General features: G+C 39.4%; 1 protein-coding gene across 5 annotated transcripts in view; it reads left to right on the plus strand.

Moving 5' to 3' along the window:
- Positions 1 to 483: 483 nt before the first annotated feature.
- Positions 484 to 20,670, plus strand: part of CHD2 (chromodomain helicase DNA binding protein 2) — a 116,879-nt gene continuing 96,692 nt past the window's right edge. For 2 of the 5 annotated variants that reach the window (XR_007128601.1, XM_047736638.1), the window contains exon 1: positions 4,788 to 5,307. Coding sequence is in view for 4 of the 5 variants with exons in the window: in XM_047736638.1 (XP_047592594.1) it covers positions 5,207 to 5,307 (101 nt within the window). In the remaining variant the exon portion in view is untranslated. Of the gene's footprint in view, positions 1,088 to 1,428; positions 1,562 to 4,770; positions 5,308 to 20,670 lie in introns of those variants that run through there. The other 3 variants (XM_047736639.1, XM_047736641.1, XM_047736640.1) reach the window with 3 other exon arrangements.

A 20,670-nucleotide genomic window follows, 5' to 3' on the forward strand; every position in this document is an offset into this window, starting at 1 on the left:
AACACTAGGGAGGCGCTGTTGAGTTGTACCCCTTTTTCCAGTTGGGATGGAATATTCCCCCATAAACTTTGTCATTAGATAAATTTTAGGCTTCATAAAGAAGGCAAGACTTGCATTTAATTTATGAAATTGAGGGTTTGCTTTTATTTAGAAACCATTTTACCCATGGGGGGTTTAATTTTTAAAAAGATTAATACTTAAGCTTAGCTTTATATTCTCTAGGAATTATCCCTCTTTCAAAATGGCTTGATAAAACACCACTTCCTGTCCAGAGAGGAAGTTATTTTAGCTCAAGGACTGAAATATTTAGCAGATCTTTAGACAAAAGGAACAAATTACATTTCTCTCTGGCTTAAAAAGGGTGCTTGAGCCAGAGGGGGTTAAGAAACCCTCCCTCCTCCCCTTGATGGGGTGGTCTGGAGGGGCAGGGAGGTGTGGGGGTAGGGGTCCTCAGGCTCCCTGGGATGGAGGATCTTTTTTTTTCTTTTTTTTTTTTTTTTTGGTGGAGATGAAGGGGTGGGTCTATGGTACATCACCTGAGTTGTGGGGTAAATGTAGAGAGTGTCAATCAAAGGCAGAGCTCTCAGAGCTGGGAAGGAGGCTCTAGATGGCGGCTGTGCCTTAGAGAGAGCGCGCTCTGCTCCCTGCCTTCGCCTCACTTTACGCAACTTTCCCTAACTTTCGGGCAGCCTCAGGGGGCCCCCGCAGCCCCCTGCCTCTCCTAGTGACTTACGGGGGTCGATTCGAACCTTTTTAAGGGAGAAAAGCAGCTTTTAGGAGCTTTCTTTTCGTGCCTTGTTGGAAAGAAGCAGCCGTACTGAGAGCCCAGGTCGTTGTTTTTTCCAGCTTAGAAGCCATGGCGCACCTCCATTTTTGTGCGCTCTCCTAATGAGGTTTTTTTCCTTCCGGACCCGTTTTAGTATTAATTGTTGCTTTATTTTTTTGGCCAGTTAACATATTGGAGGATTATTTTATTTATTTTTCGTTTTTGTAACGGAGAATTTTGTTTTTATTTTTAATTATTTGGGATCTGATATTTTTCTACTACTAGATAGGACTCTTGCTTTGGACCTACTACATGGATCAGGTAAGTCCATGATCGTTAGTGATAATTTTAAAGATTTATATGTATAAGTTTGCTTTATTTTCTGTAAATATGAGAAATTCCTGGATGACGCAATAAGATACAGAGATTGTTATTTGTATCCAGTGTGTTACTTTAAGAAACTTTCCTTAATAGTGATGATTCTCCCTGTTCGGTTTATCCGTTTTTGTTTTTGTTTTTAAGGAAAAAATAGAAATATTATGTTTTTTGGTGCTTACCGCTGTTGTGTTATAAGAATATCGTTACATCGTCAGGACTTTGTTCCTGATAATAAAAACCATCGATAGAAGCTGGGACCTTACCTTTCTTTCAACTTTTGACAGTAAATACCTGGGCACAGGACTTCAAAGCAAACACAGATTCCCCCTCCCCCTTAATATTTAAGAATTAAAAGATGATGAGAAATAAGGACAAAAGCCAAGAGGAGGACAGTTCGCTACACAGCAATGCATCGAGGTATGAGCTATCAACTTTCTTCCTTTTTTCTTTTTTTTGGGGGGAAACCTCAGCTTACATTGTTTACCTTGACAGACAGGGAAAGCTGTCTGTTTTATTTTAAGTTTTTTACTAATTTGGATTCGTTTTTTAAAGCGTGACCTTGAGATTGCTAATATGCCACACCCTAATTTTTTGGTAGCAATTTATGAAAGTTGAGTTGTGACTTAAGGCCTCATACAGCAGTCAAAAGGTAAGGTACCTTTATTCAAAGGGGCCTTTCCTGTAAACTACAGTTTTTCTGTTAATAAATTTCAGTTTTCAGGTTTTTGTGCTGTAGAAAAATGACCTTGTCGGTTTAGCCATTGCTGCATTGCACCATTTTACATACAAGGCAAATTTTTTCTTTGAAGAATCTAGGATACCCAAACTTGTAACTGAAGGCCATAGAGGAGCCTTGTGGTAGTAAATTATAGTAAATAGACGTTTCAGAAAGTTATATGAATGAAAAAATGTACATTTTAAAATGAAATCGCAAAAAGGACTCTTTGACTGATGCCTCTCAGTTTATATTTTTACTTGACTCTGTATTTCTTTTGATACTCTTGACATTTTAGGAAATTTTGATAAGATTTATCAAAACCTTTACTCTATGGTTATAGTTCCTGCATTTATGAAATCAAACCTGTGATCACAGAAATACTGGAATACTCTTAATATACTTCTCTTTTGTGTTTGTTACTGTGATTATATTTGTATATTTTGCATTTAAAATATTTAAGGTTTGCATTTATATGCTTATATTCAGACAGTGCTTTCTGGTTGGTAGATATGTAGTATCTTATTCTTGCATTTTAGTTGTAGCTGCTTTAAATTTATTGATTTATTTTGACAGAGTCGCCTGGAATGCTTTATCTTCTGAAGCTTACAAATATACTGTTTGTTCAGATCACGATTTGTTTCACATTTGTTGGAGTATCTTAGTGACTAAGTAATAAAGCTTCTTAGACATTTTGTTGTATGATCTGTATATTAATTTTCAAAAGTACATATAAATGATTTCTTGATGTGTGTTCTTACAAATTGTCATGTTATGAATTTTAAATCCTACAGTTAAGGATGTGATTGGTTATATGATTTTTTTCTCCCCCAGTTTTGCTTTTACTTTTATAATTTTATAGAAGTAATATACTTTATTACTAGGTTAGTGAATTTGAAAGTTTTGAAGTGGTTTATTACAAATGTTGAAGTTTATGTTTCATTATACTTAATCTATTTTGACTCTTGCTTCTAAATCCACATTCTTTTGCAAATTGAGTTGTTATACAGTTTGGACTGCTGTCTTTTGAACTGAATTACCCATGTCATTACTTGGGTTTGATTTAGAACAGAAAACTTATCCACTAATCCTGAGCTGATTTTTCTGAAAAGTAATGGCAATTTGAAGAAATAGGAATCCCCAGGTGTATTTGACAAATTATTAAAGATTCAGTACCTAAAATTGTTACTCCCTTGAGTATGTATGATTTGCATATTCTCACATAGGTTTTGGCTTTCTTATGCAAGGTTTGTGGTTAACGTCATTGATGAGGCTGCCTTCTAATTTCAAAAATTAAGCAGTGTTGTGTTTTTTTTTTTAAATAATTTACTCCCTAGAAAACTTACTTGGAAGTTGTCATGCATTTACCTGTTGGCAGTGGGGTTATGGTTAACAAGGAAGCATGTACTGTACTTTTAAATGCATTTTGTCAAGTAGTTTGATTCACATACCTGATGGATGTTCAAAAATAATCTGAGAGACTCCTTGAAGATGGGAGTTTAAAATTCCTTACCCGAAATTGCATACCTTAATACATGTACATAATTATGACATCACTTCCTTTAAAAATTGTAAAGCTTAATGGGATGCTAGTGGTGTTTATTGTGGTAGATTAATGTAATTTTTAGGAAGTTAAAGTTCAGGAGACTGTTCAGGTACTAGTACTTGGTTCCAGTCTTTCAGAATTTCTTTGTAAGGACCTATTTCTATGGCACAAAGTCTAATATTTAGGGAATACTACAAAAATCACTTGTAGCCTGAGCCACAAGAGAGGAAGGGAGGAGTTTGCAGGTCAAGTAAATTTGTTCTGAGAATTAGTTTAGGATCTGAAAGGATTGAGTGCGAGTTTAGGTAAACCTGATACTTTACTGTTTTTGGAAATAAAGCGATGACTTTAAGTTTGTTATTCCTGTATTCTTTTGTTAATGCTTTTAAATTTGTTGTGTGTTGTATATCGTGATTTCTGAAGATTACAAAGTTCACTTTCCAAAAATACCATTTTAAATACTTGATAAATCTGTAAAGTTTTTAAATATTTAAAAGTTTTAGTGAAGGACGTAATAGAACTGTATGCTACATACTTCTTACTAAATAATTGGCAGTTTGGGGTAACTTCAGTAATACTAAAAAATGGAGACAGGAGAGAAGGGATGTGAATGGAACTGTGTGCACACAAAGAGTTCTGTGTGTTCTAGGACGCGGCGTTTGCAATTTTATCTAAAGAACTGAGACAGTTTATTAAATTTATCTCTAAATCGTCTGCCTTTGAACCAGATTTATTTTGACAACCTGTGGTGCGGGCAAAATCTTCTGCTTTTTAATCAGCCTTTTGGCAGTTACTCTAAGATCGTGGGGCTAATTAGAAATGGCATAATGCAGTTGCTTGTGGACTGAACAGGCAGTTTTTAAGTGGCAGCCATTTTATGATGCTGATAATTCTTAAGAATCGGGATTTTTGAAAATACTGAAAATCGAATGGAAACTTGAAATATCAAAACTCCTTCCCCCCCGCCCGCCTCCCCTTTTTTGGTTCTCTGCTGCTAAAATAAAGGGCAGCTCGGTAGTTAGCGCAGGCAGCAGCTCTGTGAGCCCCTGGCATCTTGGTGCAGGTCCAGCTCAGTCACAAAATGGCTGTTCCTTTGTGCCGCAGCGCTGACAGACATACTGCATTGCACTGTGTACTCGCCAAACAGCAGGAAGTTGCCGTGCCGAGTTCAAAGGCCGGCCGGCGCCGGCGTCGGCGCCTGCTGCTGATTGGCTGTGCGCACGCCTGGTAACAGCGGGTCAACAGCGGCGGCCTCCGGCAGGTCCCGCCCCGCGACGTAAGGCGCGTCGCCTCGCTCCTGGGAGGAGCGGACGCAGTGACGTTGGGCTGCGTGCGCAACGAGGGTGCTTCCTCTTCGTCTAGCGAGCCAGCAGCCTTCGGGGGCGGGGGTAGGAAAGGGAAGGGAGCGAAGCTCTGGCTGGGACTTTCCGGTGGGGGGGCCTCTTCCCTGCGGGTTTCGCCTCTGGCAGCTGTCTTCGCCCTTCCCTCTAGCCGTCCGCACCCTGCGGCGTATATTCCTTTGCTCATCCCTGGGAAGGGTGTTCCTGTCAGGAGCGGCTTCTACTTTAGGAGACAGTAAAAGGCGCTAATCGAAACCTTCAAATCGAAAACGTGCCAGCTTTTTACATTTTTTCCCCCCTGCTTTCCTTTCTCATATCCTAGCCGGTTTTTTCTTTTTCTGTTCAGTGTGAAGAGATTAGTAAACTTAATCTTGTTACCATTGACCAAAACCTTTTAACTCAGAGGAGATACTTTTGTTTAAAGTGAGACTCCTAACGGGTGTTACAGCTGTTACCTAATCATGGCTCGTAAACAAAGGGAAGATTGTTTGAACTTGTCCCCGTGCATTTTTACTTGGTACCATACATTTTCTCAGTTGGCATTTGATGGAGGAAAACTCAGGTCAGTATGTGCAAAGTGATTTATTTCTAAAATTACGGGGATAAGTACAAAAGAGCGTAGGAGTTTTCACTTAACTATAAATATTGTTAAGAAATAAGAATACAGTAATAGGCACCCATTACTATGCAAACAACTGTTAGACAACAACTCCTTTTAAGTGTTAATAGCACCTGCCTAAGGAACTGTGACTCCCCAGAACTTGGTTGGTAGTGGAATGAATTACTCGGAAGAGCCTTCGGAAACCTCTCAAATCCCCAGTTCTGGAAATTTCAATTCAGTCCGGGTAAATTATTAAAATGCTGTGGTTATGCTCATGGTCTGTCTTATTGGGAAACCCTTGGCAAGGATTTCTGGTTTAAAACAACAACAAAAATCTAGTTTAGCCATTGATGATTTCATTATTCAGTCACAGATAATGAATTTAAGTAAGAAAAAAAGACTATTAATGTTTTCCTGCTGTACCCTGCCAAAAAGTACCCCCTCCCCCTATGCGATTGGAGTATTTTAGCAGTAACAGCAGTGAGTTTTAGGTAGTTGGCCCTTTCAGAAGTTTCTTATTGAATGGAATACCTTAACTTCAAGAGGGGTGTGGATTGTAGGTAGAGAGGTTTGTCTGGGCATCTCAAGTTTCTGAATAAAGCTTTAAAAAAGACAAAATTCACTAATGGCTGGTTTTGTATGTTCACTTAGTTTTGATTCTTTAGGAAGAATTCTTTGAAGAGTTTACTGAAACTTTAGGTGAAACTGGATTTTCAGTTTGTTTTATAGACTTGTTCATCAGAGATTTGACAAGAGATTTTTAAATTATATGCTCGGGTATAAATTATGTACAAAAGAATTAGCTGTAGAGGTAAATACTTGCAGAACTTGACCATTAACTGAGTTTCAAATTAAAGTGCATTTAAAGCAACAAGAAAAAGTTTCTTTCTGTGTATTGAGATTGAATTCTGGTTAGTTGTATTACATTTTTATTATTTGCTAGATGCCTTTAAATTCCTAAAATCTAGGGTAAGAATTAAGTAACATTGTATTCATGTTCTAAGGTATAGATTACTCTGTTGAAGGCGTTTTAGCCCAAAATAGATACCATTACTACATGAGTTAAGTACATGTTATGATAACAGTAATTTATGAACTGTTTGCGTGTCCCTTAGAGCCAGTGAACTTCTTAAAGAACCAGAGTAATTAGGCCTGATCATTAAAACTTCTGTGCATTTTCCTTCTGTGTGCAAATTGGCATGAAATGGCCAGAAAAGTATTGATTTAACTTCTCTTTTCTTTGGAGGCTTTTAAAACCTAATTTCCAATTGATATTTGGCACCTTGGAAATTAACATCTGTAAAGATTAAGTCCTCACAGGAACATATATTTGATGAAGAATTTTGTGAAAGTTTTAGCAAGTTACTGTTTGAGAGATGAATCTGAAGCTTGGTTGACTTTTTTATCTTTTTTTTTTTTTTTAAAGATTTTATTTATTTATTTGACAGACAGAGATCACAAGTGGGCAGAGAGGCAGGCAGAGAGAGAGAGAGAAGGAAGCAGGCTCCCTGCCGAGCAGAGAGCCCGATGTGGGGCTCGATCCCAGGACCCTGGGATCATGACCTGAGCCGAAGGCAGAGGCTTTAACCCACTGAGCCACCCAGGCGCCCCTGATTTTTTTATCTTGACAGTATCTGAAATTCACAGATTTTTGTTTTTTTGAGAGACAGAGAGGGAGCAGGGGGAGGGGAGAGAGAGAATCTGAAGCAGGCTCCACACTTTGCACAAGATTGAGTCATAACCTGAGCGAAAGCAAGAGTCGGATGCTCAGCTGACTGAGCCCCCCCAGGTATCTCTCATAGATTTTATAGTTTACCCCCCCTTCCATCCTACAGCAAATCCCTACAATTGTGCTATACTTCTTGAGGCCCCTGAGATTTCCAAACTCTTACCCTTTCTCCTACTTTCTCCTATAAAGTGTGGTAGTAAACTTGTTCCTGACAAAAAAATTGAGTGACTGCTCTGTGTGACACCTAATAAATTTTTATCTGTTTATGGGCTTTTTTTTTTCCTCCTTTTTTAAAAAAGGTTCTTTCTGCAAACCTTAGAACTGGGCTTTTTTTTGAGGGGTGGGGGTTACATGAGCGAAGAAAGTTTTTTTTTTTTTTTTTTTAAGTCTCGTAAGAATTATTGAGTCTCCAAATAAACTATGCTGGCCAGATTATGCTGGGTGCTTGTTGTTATAGCTGAGCAATTGTCTCCTGCCTTTAGCCTGCCCCGGCATTGAATTCAAATTTATACCATAGCAGAATTGCTGTTGCTTTGGAGCTTTAGTGTTACTAATGTAAAGCCAGAACAACAGAAGTTGACTCAGTTATCAGATACCATCAAATACCTAGACTTAAGGTCTGTTGTATGTTTAATTTGTAATCAGTAATTTAGAACAGTGTTGCAACATGTTGTTTATATGTCTGCTATGACCTTTTCCCCTAAACAGTTTAAACTTCAATTGGCATGGCAAGCCTGGGGACAGAGACCTTTTTAAAAAGTTTGAATACAGTTTATGAGGTGGGGAATGAACCTTTGCTTTGTGAAATAAATCATGGAGAACCTAGGTGTATGGAAGCCTTTCATGGTACATCTTGGAACAGTTCCTATTTAGTATTTCATTGTTAAGATACTTGGTTAGGGTCACCTTTTTTGGTTAGTTCAGAGGCATCGTCTGGATTATAATCCATACTGAAAAGTACTTTAAATTCTCTTTATTGGAGAGATCCTGTATTTTGGGGAAATGGTGCCGACAAGCCTTGGCTAAGTCATCATTCTGAGAATGGTCCTGATTTTATATTTTGGATTCCATCTAATGAATTATTTTGTTATTTGTGATGTGTTTAACTGTTAACTTCCGTACTTGGCAGGAGCTGTGTACCTAATACACACCAGTGCAGTGTTCACGTGGATACTGAAAAATTTTTTTCTCAGTATAGGCCCGTGAAGTACTCATTCTTGGACTTCCAGGTTTCTTACTTAAAAATGTGGATAATGATAATTTTCATTGGGTTAAGAAGTTAAGTAATGTAATGCCTACGAAGTGCTTTATTAGCAAAGAGCCTGTTATATTGAAAGTGCTCTTTAAATGTAAGGTGTGAGTAATATTTTACTTAAGTGTTATCTTACTTTCTTCCCCCTCTTGGACTACGTCCCTTGTTAAGAGCCAGATTGTCCCTGAGTGAGTTTGGTGTCTTGGCCTCCCACAAGAGATCATTTAGGCCTCATTTAGACCCCTTTCCCTCCAGCTGATAACAGTTAGATGTCTAAATCATTCTAAAATGATTTTAGAAGGCAAGTCCCCTTTTAGTTAGTTGAAACCTTGGGTGTGTTTTCAGTTAATCCTTTCCTACAATTTCCTTCTGAGAAAGCCTGCCTTTCAAAGGGAGTGTGTGATTCTTTCTGGACCAGAACAGCTTCTTGTGTGAGTCACAGCCCAACTCTTGGCAGTCACTCTTGAGTAAGGTACCTTTTACCCACCTTCTGGAGCAAGTGATTATTGCCCTGGTTTACCCGCTGCCTCATTTCCCCTCAAGCTGCGCAAGAGTGAATAATGAAGGCAAGGAGCAGTGCTGTTTGGGTGTAGATGTAACTGCGCTAATACAGCCAATGTCCCGTTGTTTGTGGCTGGTTCTTAGTAATCCACCCTCACTAGGGCACTATATATTTGACTTAACATATAGTCATAGCAGACCCTGGAGGGGTCTTACAGCAGACCCTGGAGGGCATCTTCAAAATACTCTAGTCCAGAGGTGTCTGGGTGGCTCAGCCGTTTAAGCATCTGCCTTTGGCCAGGGTCTCGATCTTAGGGTCCTGGGATTTGGCTGTACGTGGGACTCGCTCAATGGGGAGTCTGCTGCTGCTTCTCCTCTGTGCCCTCTCTCTTATGTTCTCTCTTTCTCTCTCTCTCGCACGCCTGCCCTCTTACTCTCAAATAAATAAAATCTTCAAAGAATACTCCAGTCCAGCCTGGCTCCTTAGGATTGAGTTAATTTTCCAAAGCTCTCCATGCATTTTAAATGTGCATGTGTTTCTATATGTTTGCGTGTGTTTTGAATCTTTTGACAGAGAGCACTCTTATTGGATCCTTTTTCTAATTCTTGATGTTGCTGTTGTGTGTCTCAGTGCCCCTTTAGGGCACTTCTGCCAGCAGCTTGCCTTTGGAGGTCTGGAAGCAAAAGTGTGTAGGGTGCTGTTACGGGTTGTTGTGTGCCTGATGGAAGACGAATAGTTGCTGCATTAAATGTAATGCTGGACTCAGCAGTAGTGTGTGCTGATGGACTTTGTCGACCCCAAGATTTTTGCATTCTTGTCCTAAATGCTTTAAACTGTAGTGCTGTCACTTGCTATAATTCTCCACTTGATGCTCCTTATATACCAGGTGATAGAGGTGACTGTCTAAAGCAATGGATGTGGGCGCTGCTGTGGAACAGTTATTTAGAGGTGGGCTGTGAATTGTCACCAGCATTAAAAAAGAAAAGTAGAATTTGATAATAAACCTCAGGGAATGGCATTTGTACGGCTTACTTCTAAGTTCAGCACACATAAGGCTGGTGATCTTTAATTTTGGATTTTATTATAAAGGAAAACAGCATGTGGTAAGAATTTTATGGGAAAATACCGCAGTAGATGTATGCATTTTTGTCTCCTTACTTTGACAGGCACTAAATTTTAAGGTGTTTTTGTTTGTTTGTTTTTAATGTGTATTTTGTTAAATGTTATGGTTAGTGTAGCAGAAATGCTAGTGACCTACTCCTGGTTAGCGAGCTCCCCACATTGCTGCCCTGGAGCTCTTCCTTTGAAAGCCTGTGGGTGGTCCTGAGTCCTGCTTAGCTTTCATACCCATCCCATTGTGTTCCTTCACTTGAGTTATATACATAACAAGGATGTGCAGATCCTTCACAAATTTGTTTATACTGGTTTCGCTGGCAATTTTGCATTTCAGTAAGGTACCAAACCAGTGGAAGAGAGGATCGTGAGATACTTCAGTGAAAACTTAGTTGTTTGCTTTGGAAAGACACAATATCTAAGGCCTACTGTGGGCCTGGAACTTGTTAGAACGAGTCCTTTGTATGTGTTAATGCAGGTGATCCTCCCAAGCCTGTGAGGTGGGTGTGATCACTATCCCTGTTTTGCCAGTAGAAAACTGAGGCATTGTGGGGAGGGAGTAGATGGTAGAATTGGATTCAAACACTGATAGTTTGGTTCTAGGGGTCACTTAAGCATCTTGTCAAAACTTGCCATCAAATTAGATGGCTAAGAGGAAACTGTACAGTAGGGTAAGATGGTAGAAATCTAGAATAATCCTGTAGGCGGTTTCTTTAAAAAAAAAAACTGCTTTTAAAAAAACCCTGAGGAAAAAAAAAACCTCAAAAAAAAAAACCACCTCAAAAATATCAATGCATTGTAGGGTTGATTGAAGCTGGAAACTCAGTGCTGCTCTGTAAGTCATCGTTTTGCATAAAGAATTTCTAGTTAATATGTCGCTGCTGAAGTGATTCCCATGAGGGTGCTTGGGGACTCAGGAGGAAAGAAGGGTAGATGGGAGGGGGAATGTACTGGAAATCTCAGAAGAACCGTGTGTCCTTTTGCTGTCTGACTCCCATTGCCCCCACACACTAAGGATTTGGCAATGGATTATGAAGACTGGGCTTCTAATTTGTTGTTTTGTTCCTTACTTCCCAAATAGCTCTTGTGTGAGAATCACTTGAGTTTTTTTTTTTTTTTTAAGGCCCTATACCTGCTTGGATTTTAGGGGTTATGCAGTGTGGCAGGGGAGATCATTGGCATTGTTCAAGTGTCACAGGGTGGGTCTGCTGTGTAGCCAGGATTGTGGACAGTTCTGTAGACATGCTCTGAAAGGAAACCGCTCTTGATTGTAGTGGGTGTTGAAAATCTCCAGTGTCTTCAGTTCCAGTAGATGTTATTTGACATTCAAATAGAACCAGTGTATGGCTGGTTAAGTTGTTACTTTGAGAGAGGCGAGTGATGGGTCAAATTCTCCATTTCCCTTGTTTGATTTACCAAAAAAAATTTCCCTTTGAATTTAGCTTTATACAGGCATAGAAGTCTCCAGATTTACTTGCTAAGAGTCACTTTGAGTGCTTGTTAAACGTAAACGTATTCCCAGACTTTTCACCTGGAAATTTGAATTCCATCGGGGTGGGAGGTTCCTGGGGAACCTGTATGTTGAACAACCATCATGGTTGCTTTTGTGAGGAGGCTGGTTTCAGAAATAAGGGCTATTTGGGAAAGGGATTTGGGTCTCTGATCTGCCCCCTGCCAAGATTTTATTTATTGACAGAGGGGGAGAGAGAAATCAAGCACAAGCAGGGGGAACAGCAGAGAGGAAGGGAGAAGCAGCCCCATGTGGGGCTTGATCCGAGGACCCTGGGATCATGACCTGAAGCTGAAGACAGACAGATGCTTAACTGACTGAGCCACCCTGGCGCCCTCTGTTCTGCTTTTTAGCTGTAAGACCTTGGGCAGGAACCTCTGAGCTTGTTTCTTTTTTAAAAAAGGAGAAAGGGCAGAGTATGTGTCTCTTGGGGAAGTTAGAATTGAATAAAATAATGCTTCTGAAAGTAGTGGTTTCCCGTTGGGGACATCCCCGCCCCTGACTCCTGGCAGTGTCTGGAGATACTTCTGGTTGGGTCTGGGGTGCACCTGGCATCTGCTCGGTGGAGCCTAGGGATGCTGCTAAACACCCTGTAACACGTAGGACAGCCTCTGGAGAATGAATTATCTGGCCCCAAATGTCAGTAATGCCACACTTTAGAAACTGGTCTAAAATGTTTAGCATAGCCCTTGGCACAGTGAATATTGGTTGTTGTCGAGAAAGTTGGGAGTTGGGGTGCATGGATTTCTCAGTTGGTTAAGTGTCTGCCTTCTGTCGCAGGGTCCTGGGATCAAGTCCTGCATCTCACTCACTGCTCAGTGGGGAGCCTGCTTCTCCCTTTCCGTCTGCCATCCTCTCTGCCTACTTGTGCGCTATCTCTGTCAAGTTAAATAAAATCTTAAAAAAAAAAAAAAAAAGTTGGTCTTGATCCTGGGACCACACTTAAGTTCTTTGACACTGGACAGAAGTCATTTACTACCGAGGTTAGCACTCAGGCTTTTTAAACCTCCTTTGAATGTTGGAATTGCTGCTGCCTTATGGAAGTCTAAAGATCATAGCCTAAAAGTAAGGAAAGAGTCATGAAGACCCAGAGTGCGGAAAGGAGTTTGCGGCCAAACTAGTCCCTCTGCCCTCATGGCTCTGAAATGGTTGTAAGTAAACCACATGAGATGGGGGGATATAGGGGGAGCTTTCCCCCTACCTGCTTTCAGTACTTGGTGGCTTAGAAAGTCTTAATGTTCTTACCCCTGTAGAAAACATGTCCTGTTCTTGTATGATCCTTAGTGCATTGGCAGATCCAAATTGGGTAGCTACTTGTGAAATGGTTTTCTGGTTTGTACCTCACCCAGGCTTCTTGCTCTCATTCACTTTTTCCTAGTGGTTTGTGTCTGTGGGTGTCATTTGTTTGATGCTTCCTGGGCTCTTTGGGACTACTCAGCATTAACTGGTTATGGGGGAGCAGAGGTAGCATGAATAAGATAAGAGGACTTCCGGCTCCATTTGAGAACGTTAGGAGCATGCTTATTACAGTGGATGCTTTTCCCTTGTTTGCACTGAATTTCTGAATATGGGAGGTGCTGATGAGACTTTGCTTTTTACCATTCGAAACTGTAAGCGCATTTTTGGGTGCATTTTTTTTTTTTTAATAGATACACCTTTTTTCTGAAAAGAGCGATGGTGTTGCCAGTGTTTGAAGTAACTTCCAGAAGAACCGTCAGACCCCAAGAAGGCCTGTTCCTGAATACTGATCAATTCTGAAATGTTAGAAATAGCCCTTTTTGAGAAATTCAGAAAAACTCAGAAAGATGCAAAGGATACAATGAAAAGCTCAAATTAGATATCACTAAAATTCTATTTGCCCCTTCTCTTTAGTCACTTTCATGCACTCGGCATATGAAAACTGTTGGCATTTTAAAAATTACATGGTTTGCGTAATGTTTTGTGTTTTAAAAATCTAATAGTTTTGAAATTGCCGTATTATAGACCTAATCCATCTCTAGTCTAACTTGTAGTTGATTGCATAGTATAAATCCACATTTTTTCCCCTTATTTTTTGGGTCTTTATGAGCAGAGCCATGAACATTTTCATACTTTCCCCTCCTGCACAAATTTAATAATTCGTCAGGTTATATACCCACAGAATGAATTGCACGAGTCATATGGCTGTTTTGAGGTTTGCTCGGAAATGGCAAGTTATTTTGCAAAGCCTCTGCCTATTCCTTTTTGGGTAACAGTATATGAGTACCCTCTTGCCTGTTTTCTCTGCATCACTTAGTAGTAGCATACATTCTAATTTCTACAAAGCAGATGAATGTGAAATAATCTGTTGTAAAAATACACTTCTCAAATCACCCCTAAGGTTTAATTTCCTTTTCATAAGTTTTTCTGTAGTTGGTGTCTCTGACCTTCTCTCAGTTTTCTGTGGATTTTTCTTTGATCTGTAATTCTCCTCATAGTATATTGAAATTTCTTTTCTCAATCTGTTACTTGTCTTTTAAACTTGTTTATAATGTGTGGCGTATTCTTCAGGATGGTAGGACTTGAACCAGAGGTGGAGGTCTTAACAAAGGCCTTAAATGTCGTTCCATTTATTTAAGGAACTGGGCCCAGTATTCTTTATCAATAAGAAACCCATGGTTTAATGATCTTTGCCTTTTCCTGCCTCCCAAAACACAGAAGTTGCTCTGCATCATTTGTGGGTGGTTCAGTGATCTGTTTAACTGAAGAATGTATGCAGGGCGGGCACAGCAGTGTGAATTCCATCCTGTGGGGCAGCGGGATAAAATCATGTGTATAGACACTTGAGCTAAGCCTCTTCTATAAAGGAGAGGATATTTGTCTTGGAGGGTTTTTGTAAAGATAGGGAAATTTTTGCATATGCTTGATACCTAAGTGCTCCATAAATACTACCTGTTAAGTCATCGATAGAATTTAGTCTGGAAATAAGTTTTAAGGAATTTCAGTGTACGTTGCTTGGTGGTTTTTACCAGATTTTGCTTTCACCGACAAAAAAACCCATCCTCTGCCAAGCCGTTCAGCCATTTTGTAAGTACCAGAAAAATAAACACTTACCCAAGCGCTGAAATGGCCGCTCTTGGGCAGAGGACCCACAGGCTTGCTTTTCTTTAAAGGGGAAGTGTTGCTGTGCTGACCTCTTGTGGCCATTGGGGGAAACAGCTATAAAAAAAATTGAAATGGGAACAATAGCTCTTACAAAGCCACTTGCTTTCAAAGCACAGTTGTAAAATACACTTCATGCCATTTTTGTCAACTTCAGAAAGGGTTTTGAAGAGCTACCAAATCCTTTTCTATCCACAAGTGAAAAGAGGTGTTGAACTTTTTTTAATAAGCATTTAATTTCTGTTGGAATCTAAAATTCCAGTTTGGGGGCACCTGGGTGGCTCAGTCAGTTAAGCATCTGCCTTTGGCTCAGGTCATGATCTGGAGTCTCCGGATGGAGCCCTCATCAGGTTCCCTGCTCTGCAGGGAGTCTGCTTCTCCTTCTGCCCCTCCTCACCCTGCTCATGCTATTTCTCTCTCTCTCTCTCAAATAAATAAAATCTTAAAAAAAAAAATTCCAGTTTTGATGAGTTCTGTTCATTATTTTTGCATTGTATTTCCCATGTAGTGATTGTTTACAAGACTTGTTTGCAAATTAGATTTTGAGTAATTTTAATATTCATGTATTTTTTCATAAGGATTCTGTATATGTGATGGATTCCTGAATATCCCATTTTTAATTGCTTTAGCACTACTAATGACTTTGGAAATCAGGTAATTTTACGACTTTCTTTGTTGAGGTAAAAGCTTAAATAAAGGACTCTCCCTCTCTCCCCCCACTAACTCAGTTTGACCCATTTACTTGATTGAGTCTTGTAGATTTTCTACATCTCCTGGTCTAAGTTGGCATCACAAGCTATAATTAAGTATTGATAATGATTTAGTATTATGATTAGGCATTAATAACAAATCTGGATAATATTTAATCCTATCTTTTGAGGGAATAATCAGATTATCAGTGCTTTAAATGTGGAGGTATTTATAATTTTTTTTTGTTTGTTTGTTTTTCAATACTCCCCCCCCCCCCCCCCTTTTTAAACAAATACTGCTTTTCTTTTTCAGCATTTAGCAACTTGCCCTCATAGGAGAGAAGCATGCAAATTAGAGTTATACCTTTGTTACGATTTTTTTCCATCGTATAGGAAGTATATTTACTTTTTCTAGTTTTATTGAGGAAATAATTGGCATATGTTACTATAATTTTAAGGCATATAGCGTGGTGATTTAATTTTCATATACTGCGAAATGATTACTGCAGTAACATCCATCACTCATACTGATACAGTAAAAAAAAAGAAAAAGAAAAATTTTTTTCTTTTTGTAGTGAAAACTTACAGGATTTACTCTTTTAACTTTCCAATATGTCCTACAGCAGTGTTGGCTGTAGTCATCATGTTGTATGTTACTAGTACTAGTTACTAGTGACATACTAGTTGTATGTTATCTAGTACTTACCTGTCTTATAACTGGAAGTCTGTACCTTTTAGAAATATCTTCCTCCAGTCGTCCCGTCCCACCCCCCACCACATTCAGTAACCACCAGTCTGATTTCTCTTTTTCTAATACAAGTTTTTTTTAAAAAGTTACTAGTTTTTTTTTTTTTTTTTGGATTCCATGTGAGACCACACAGTATTTTTTTACATGAGACTGTACAGTATTTAGTATTTGTCTCAGTTGTTTACATGTGTTGGCTATTGTAAGGAATGCTGCCATGAACATGTGAACATGGAGGTACAGGTATCTTTTTGAGTTAGCCTTTTTGTTTCCTTTGGATATATTCCCGGAAGTGGACTTGCTAGTTCATAGGATAATTCTTTTTTTAATTTTTTGAGTATCCTCCATACTGTTTCCCATGGTGACTGTACCAATTTACAGTCTCATTAGCAGTGGACAAGGGTCCCTTTGTCCACATCCTTGCCAACCCTTGTTTGATCTCGTCTTTTTTTTTTTTTTTTTTTTTTTTATCTCGTCTTCTTGGTGACGGCCTTTCTAACAGGTGTGAGGTGATACTTCATTGTGGCTTTAATTTGTGTTTCCCTACTGACTAGTGATGTCGAGCATCTTCTCATGTTGGTCTTTTGTATTATCTTCGGAGAAATGTCTCTTGAGGTGCTTTGCTCATTTTTTAAATTTTAAAAATTTTTTGAAAGATTTTATTTTTCAGAGAGAGTGAGCAAGCACAGCTGCGAGCATAAGCAGGGGTAGCAGCAGGCAGAGGGAGAAGCAGGCTCCCCGCTGAGGTAGCAGCCTGATGCAGGACTCCATGCCAGGATCCTGGAATCATGACCTGAACCACCCTGGCCTGGGTGTCTCAGTCGTTAAGTGTCTGTCTTTGGCTCGTGGGATCGAGCTCTGCATTGTGCTCCCTGCTCGGTGGAGAGCCTGCTTCTCCCTCTCCCACTCCCCCTGCTTGTGTTCTTTCTCTCACTGTGTCTCTCTCTGTCAAATAAACAAAATCTTTAAAAAATTTATTTATTTATTTATTTGAGAGAAAGAGAAAGGGTGCACCCATATGCATGAGGGGAAGCAGAGGGAAAGGGCGAAGCAGACCCCGCACTGAGTAGGGAGCCCCCCCCCCCATGTGGGGCTCAATCCCAGGGCCCTGAGATTATGACCTGAGCTGAAGGCAGCCACTTAACCGACTTAGTCACCCAGGTGCCCCATTAATTTGTTAATTTTTAATGTATTTGTTTTTTGCCATTGAGTTGTTTATATTTTGGATATTAACTCCTTATCTGATACATGGTTTGCAAATTTTTTTTTCCATTGTGTAGGTTGTCTTTTCACTTTGTTGGTGGTTGTTTTTTTTTTTTTTTTTTTTGTCTGTGCAGGTTTTTAGTTTGATGTAGTCCCACTTGAGTTTTTGACTTTGTTGCTGGTACTTTATTTATTTATTTATTTATTTGTTTGTTTGTTTATTGTTGCTGGTACTTTAGATGGCATATCCAAAAAATCATTACCAACTACTGGCAAGGAGCTTTATTTCTGTGTCTTCATCTGGGAATACCATGGTTTCAGGTCGTATGTTTAAGTTTTTAATCTATTTTGCCTTTATTTTTGTGAGTGGGGTAGGATTTGGGTCCAGTTAGGCTCTTTTATCTGGGGTATCCAGCTGTTCCAGCACATTTATTGAAGAAATAGTCTTTTCTCCATTGAGTTTTCTTGTCAAATATTAGTTGATTGTGTATGCTTGAGTTTATTTCTGGGCTCTGAGATCTGGTCCACTGTTTTGGGTTATTTTTTTCTGTTTAAATGCCAGTACCATCCTGTTTTGATGCCTGTAGCTTTATAGTATAGGTTGAAAGTAGGAAGTGTGATGCCTCCAACTTCATTCTTGTTTCTCAAGATTATTTTGGCTCTTTGGAGTCTTCACAGTTTCATACAAATTTTAAGATTGCTTTTTCTCCTTCTGTAAAAAATACCATTGAAATCTTGGTAGGGATTGTATTGAATCTATAGCTGGCTTTTGGTAATAGTGACATTTTAACAATATTTTTCCCACTTAATGAACATGGGATACTTTTCCATTTGTGTTCTCTTTTTTTTTTTTTTTTAAAGTTTTTATTTTCAAGTAATCTCTACATCCAGTGTGGGGCTCGAACTTAAAACCTTGAGAAAACTCCTTGGAGTCACATGTTCCACCAGTAGAGCCTGCCGCCCCGCCCCCTCCATTTGTGTCATCTTTTATTTTTTTCATTAACGTTTTGCAGTTTTCAGAGTAGTGATCTTTCACCTCAGTTAAATGTTTTCATAAGTATCTTATGTTGGTGACTCTGTTGTAAATGGGATCAATTTCTTTGTTTCTTTTTCAGAAAATTTGTTTTTAGTGTATAGAAATACTGCTGATTTTTGTATGTTAATTTTGTATCCTGCAACTCTCCTGAATTCACTGATTGGATCTAACAGTGTTTTGGTTGAGTCCTTAGGATTTTCTCCATATGAAATCATGTCATCTGCAAATAGAGACAATTTTACTTCTTTTTCAGTTATGTTGTATTTCCTTTTCTTGCCTGATTGCTGTAGCTAGGACTTACATACTGTGTTGAATGGGAGAGGTAAGAGTGGGCACTCTTGTGCTTGACCTGATTGGAAAGGCTTTCAGCCTCTTCACCGTTGAGTATGACATTAGCTGTGGGAAGGCTTTTTTTCTTTTTTTTTTAAAACACCTTTTCCCCCCTGAATATTATTCTAAGTATATCTAATGAGTCATTTATATTTAAAGTCATATTTGAGGGCGCCTGGGTGGCTCAGTTGGTTGAGCGACTGCCTTCGGCTCAGGTCATGATCCTGGAGTCCCGGGATCGAGTCCCGCATCGGGCTCCCAGCTCCACGGGGAGTCTGCTTCTCCCTCTGACCTTCTCCTCGCTCATGCTCTCTCTGTCTCTCTCTCTCTCTGTCTCTCAAATAAATAAATAAAATATTAAAAAAAAATAAAGTCATATTTGACTTGATGGTTTAAAAAATAATTTAAGAAACAGTCTTTCACTCATATCCTTAGCTCATCTTGTGTAGGATTGGGGGTACTTCTATCCTTTGCCTTTCATTTGGTTCTTTTGTCTGGGTTTAACGTGAACCATTTTAACTGTTAAAAAGACTGATACTTACATAATGAACAAATGCTAACTCACCACTCAGCTTCAGTCATAAAACATCACCAGTGTCATTCTCTGATCACATCTGCCTTGCTCAACCCTAGAGGTAAGTACAGTTGTGAATTTGCTGTTTATTTCTTTAGAGGTTTGATTTTCATACTTTTTTTTTGAGATTACACAAGTATTTTATTGTATCCATTAGTAATACTTCAAATAACTCCTCCAACGGAATAAACCACTGTTAACAGTTTTGTGATTAAAATGTATCTGTGCACAGAGATAGGTGTTGATGGGAAACATGGCTTTTTTTTTTTTTTCCCCTGCAGAGCTATTTGTGTACACTGTTACATTTCTAGGGGTCACTTTCCTGCACAAACACAAGCATGCAGCTGCACAAGAAGGCATATACAAGGATATTTATAGCTTGTTGGTTACAGTGAGCAATTTGGAAACCTAAATATTCTAGTCAGAAATACAGAAATGTAGAAGTGTATCAAGGATTTTTGTAGCTTATTGGCTAAGAAACTGTTTAAGAATATCCTCAGTATCTCAGGAATAGGGGACGGATTAAATAAAAGGTATCCATATTATGAGGCAGTTAAAGAGAGTGGGGTAGTACATGCCTGGATGTTGGTGCTGACATGGGACATTTCCATCACATCTACAGTGATTACTGTTTTCAGCACAAAAGGCTCACAGGATTTCCAGTTAACTGGGCCATTCTGGTTATCTTCAGCAGACTAATGCTGCTATTTGTGGCTTTCTGTTTCTTAAGTTGAGAGTTGAATATTTTCTGTCTTGTTGGAATGTTTTGTATTTCATGGAACATCCTGTGGTCTTGTGACACTTTTAGTTGGTGGTGATTGTCAAAATGTGATTCTAGCCTTAATCTCTTGTCTGGAGATTAAGCATTATAGTAAGTAAAAAATATGGGGCGCCTGGGTGGCTCAGTGGGTTAAGCCTCTGCCTTCGGCTCAGGTCGTGATCCCGGGGTCCCGGGATGGAGCCCCATATTGGGCTCTGCTCAGTAGGGAGCCTGCTTCCTCCTCTCTCTCTGCCTGCCTCTCTGCCTACTTGTGATCTCTGTCTGTCAAATAAATAAATAAATAATCTTAAAAAAAAAAAAAACATTTTCAAAAGAATTTTAAAAAGATTGCATATTCTAGCGAAGTCAGGGAGTCTCCCTGTCCGTTCTCTTCTCTGGCGTGCTGGGTACAGGGAACATCAAAGAAGACAGTTTAGCTCTCAAGTCTGTTGTGGAGGTTGACAAGTGACCAAGTTACTTGTATAGGAATGGGACACATAGTAGGCAGAGAGGCACAGATGTTAATATAATGGAGCTCGGCCCCTTGGTTGGGATGTGTGTCATTGTTCAAAGTGAGGAGAGCCAGCGGAGCATTGGTGGTGGGAGCTCACGCCGAAATGAGGCCACCCGTTTGAGTTCCCAGGGGCACTAACTGCTATGGCAGAGTATTATGGAAGTACGGAAGTAGGCACTGAGTTTAGGATTGGAGAGGGCACAAGGAATGTTTTCCAAGAGAAGGTAATAATACCCGAAGTATTATA

The sequence above is a fragment of the Lutra lutra genome, chromosome 7 (genome assembly GCF_902655055.1).
Source record: "Lutra lutra chromosome 7, mLutLut1.2, whole genome shotgun sequence".
In the NCBI taxonomy this organism is placed as follows: Eukaryota; Metazoa; Chordata; class Mammalia; order Carnivora; family Mustelidae; genus Lutra; species Lutra lutra.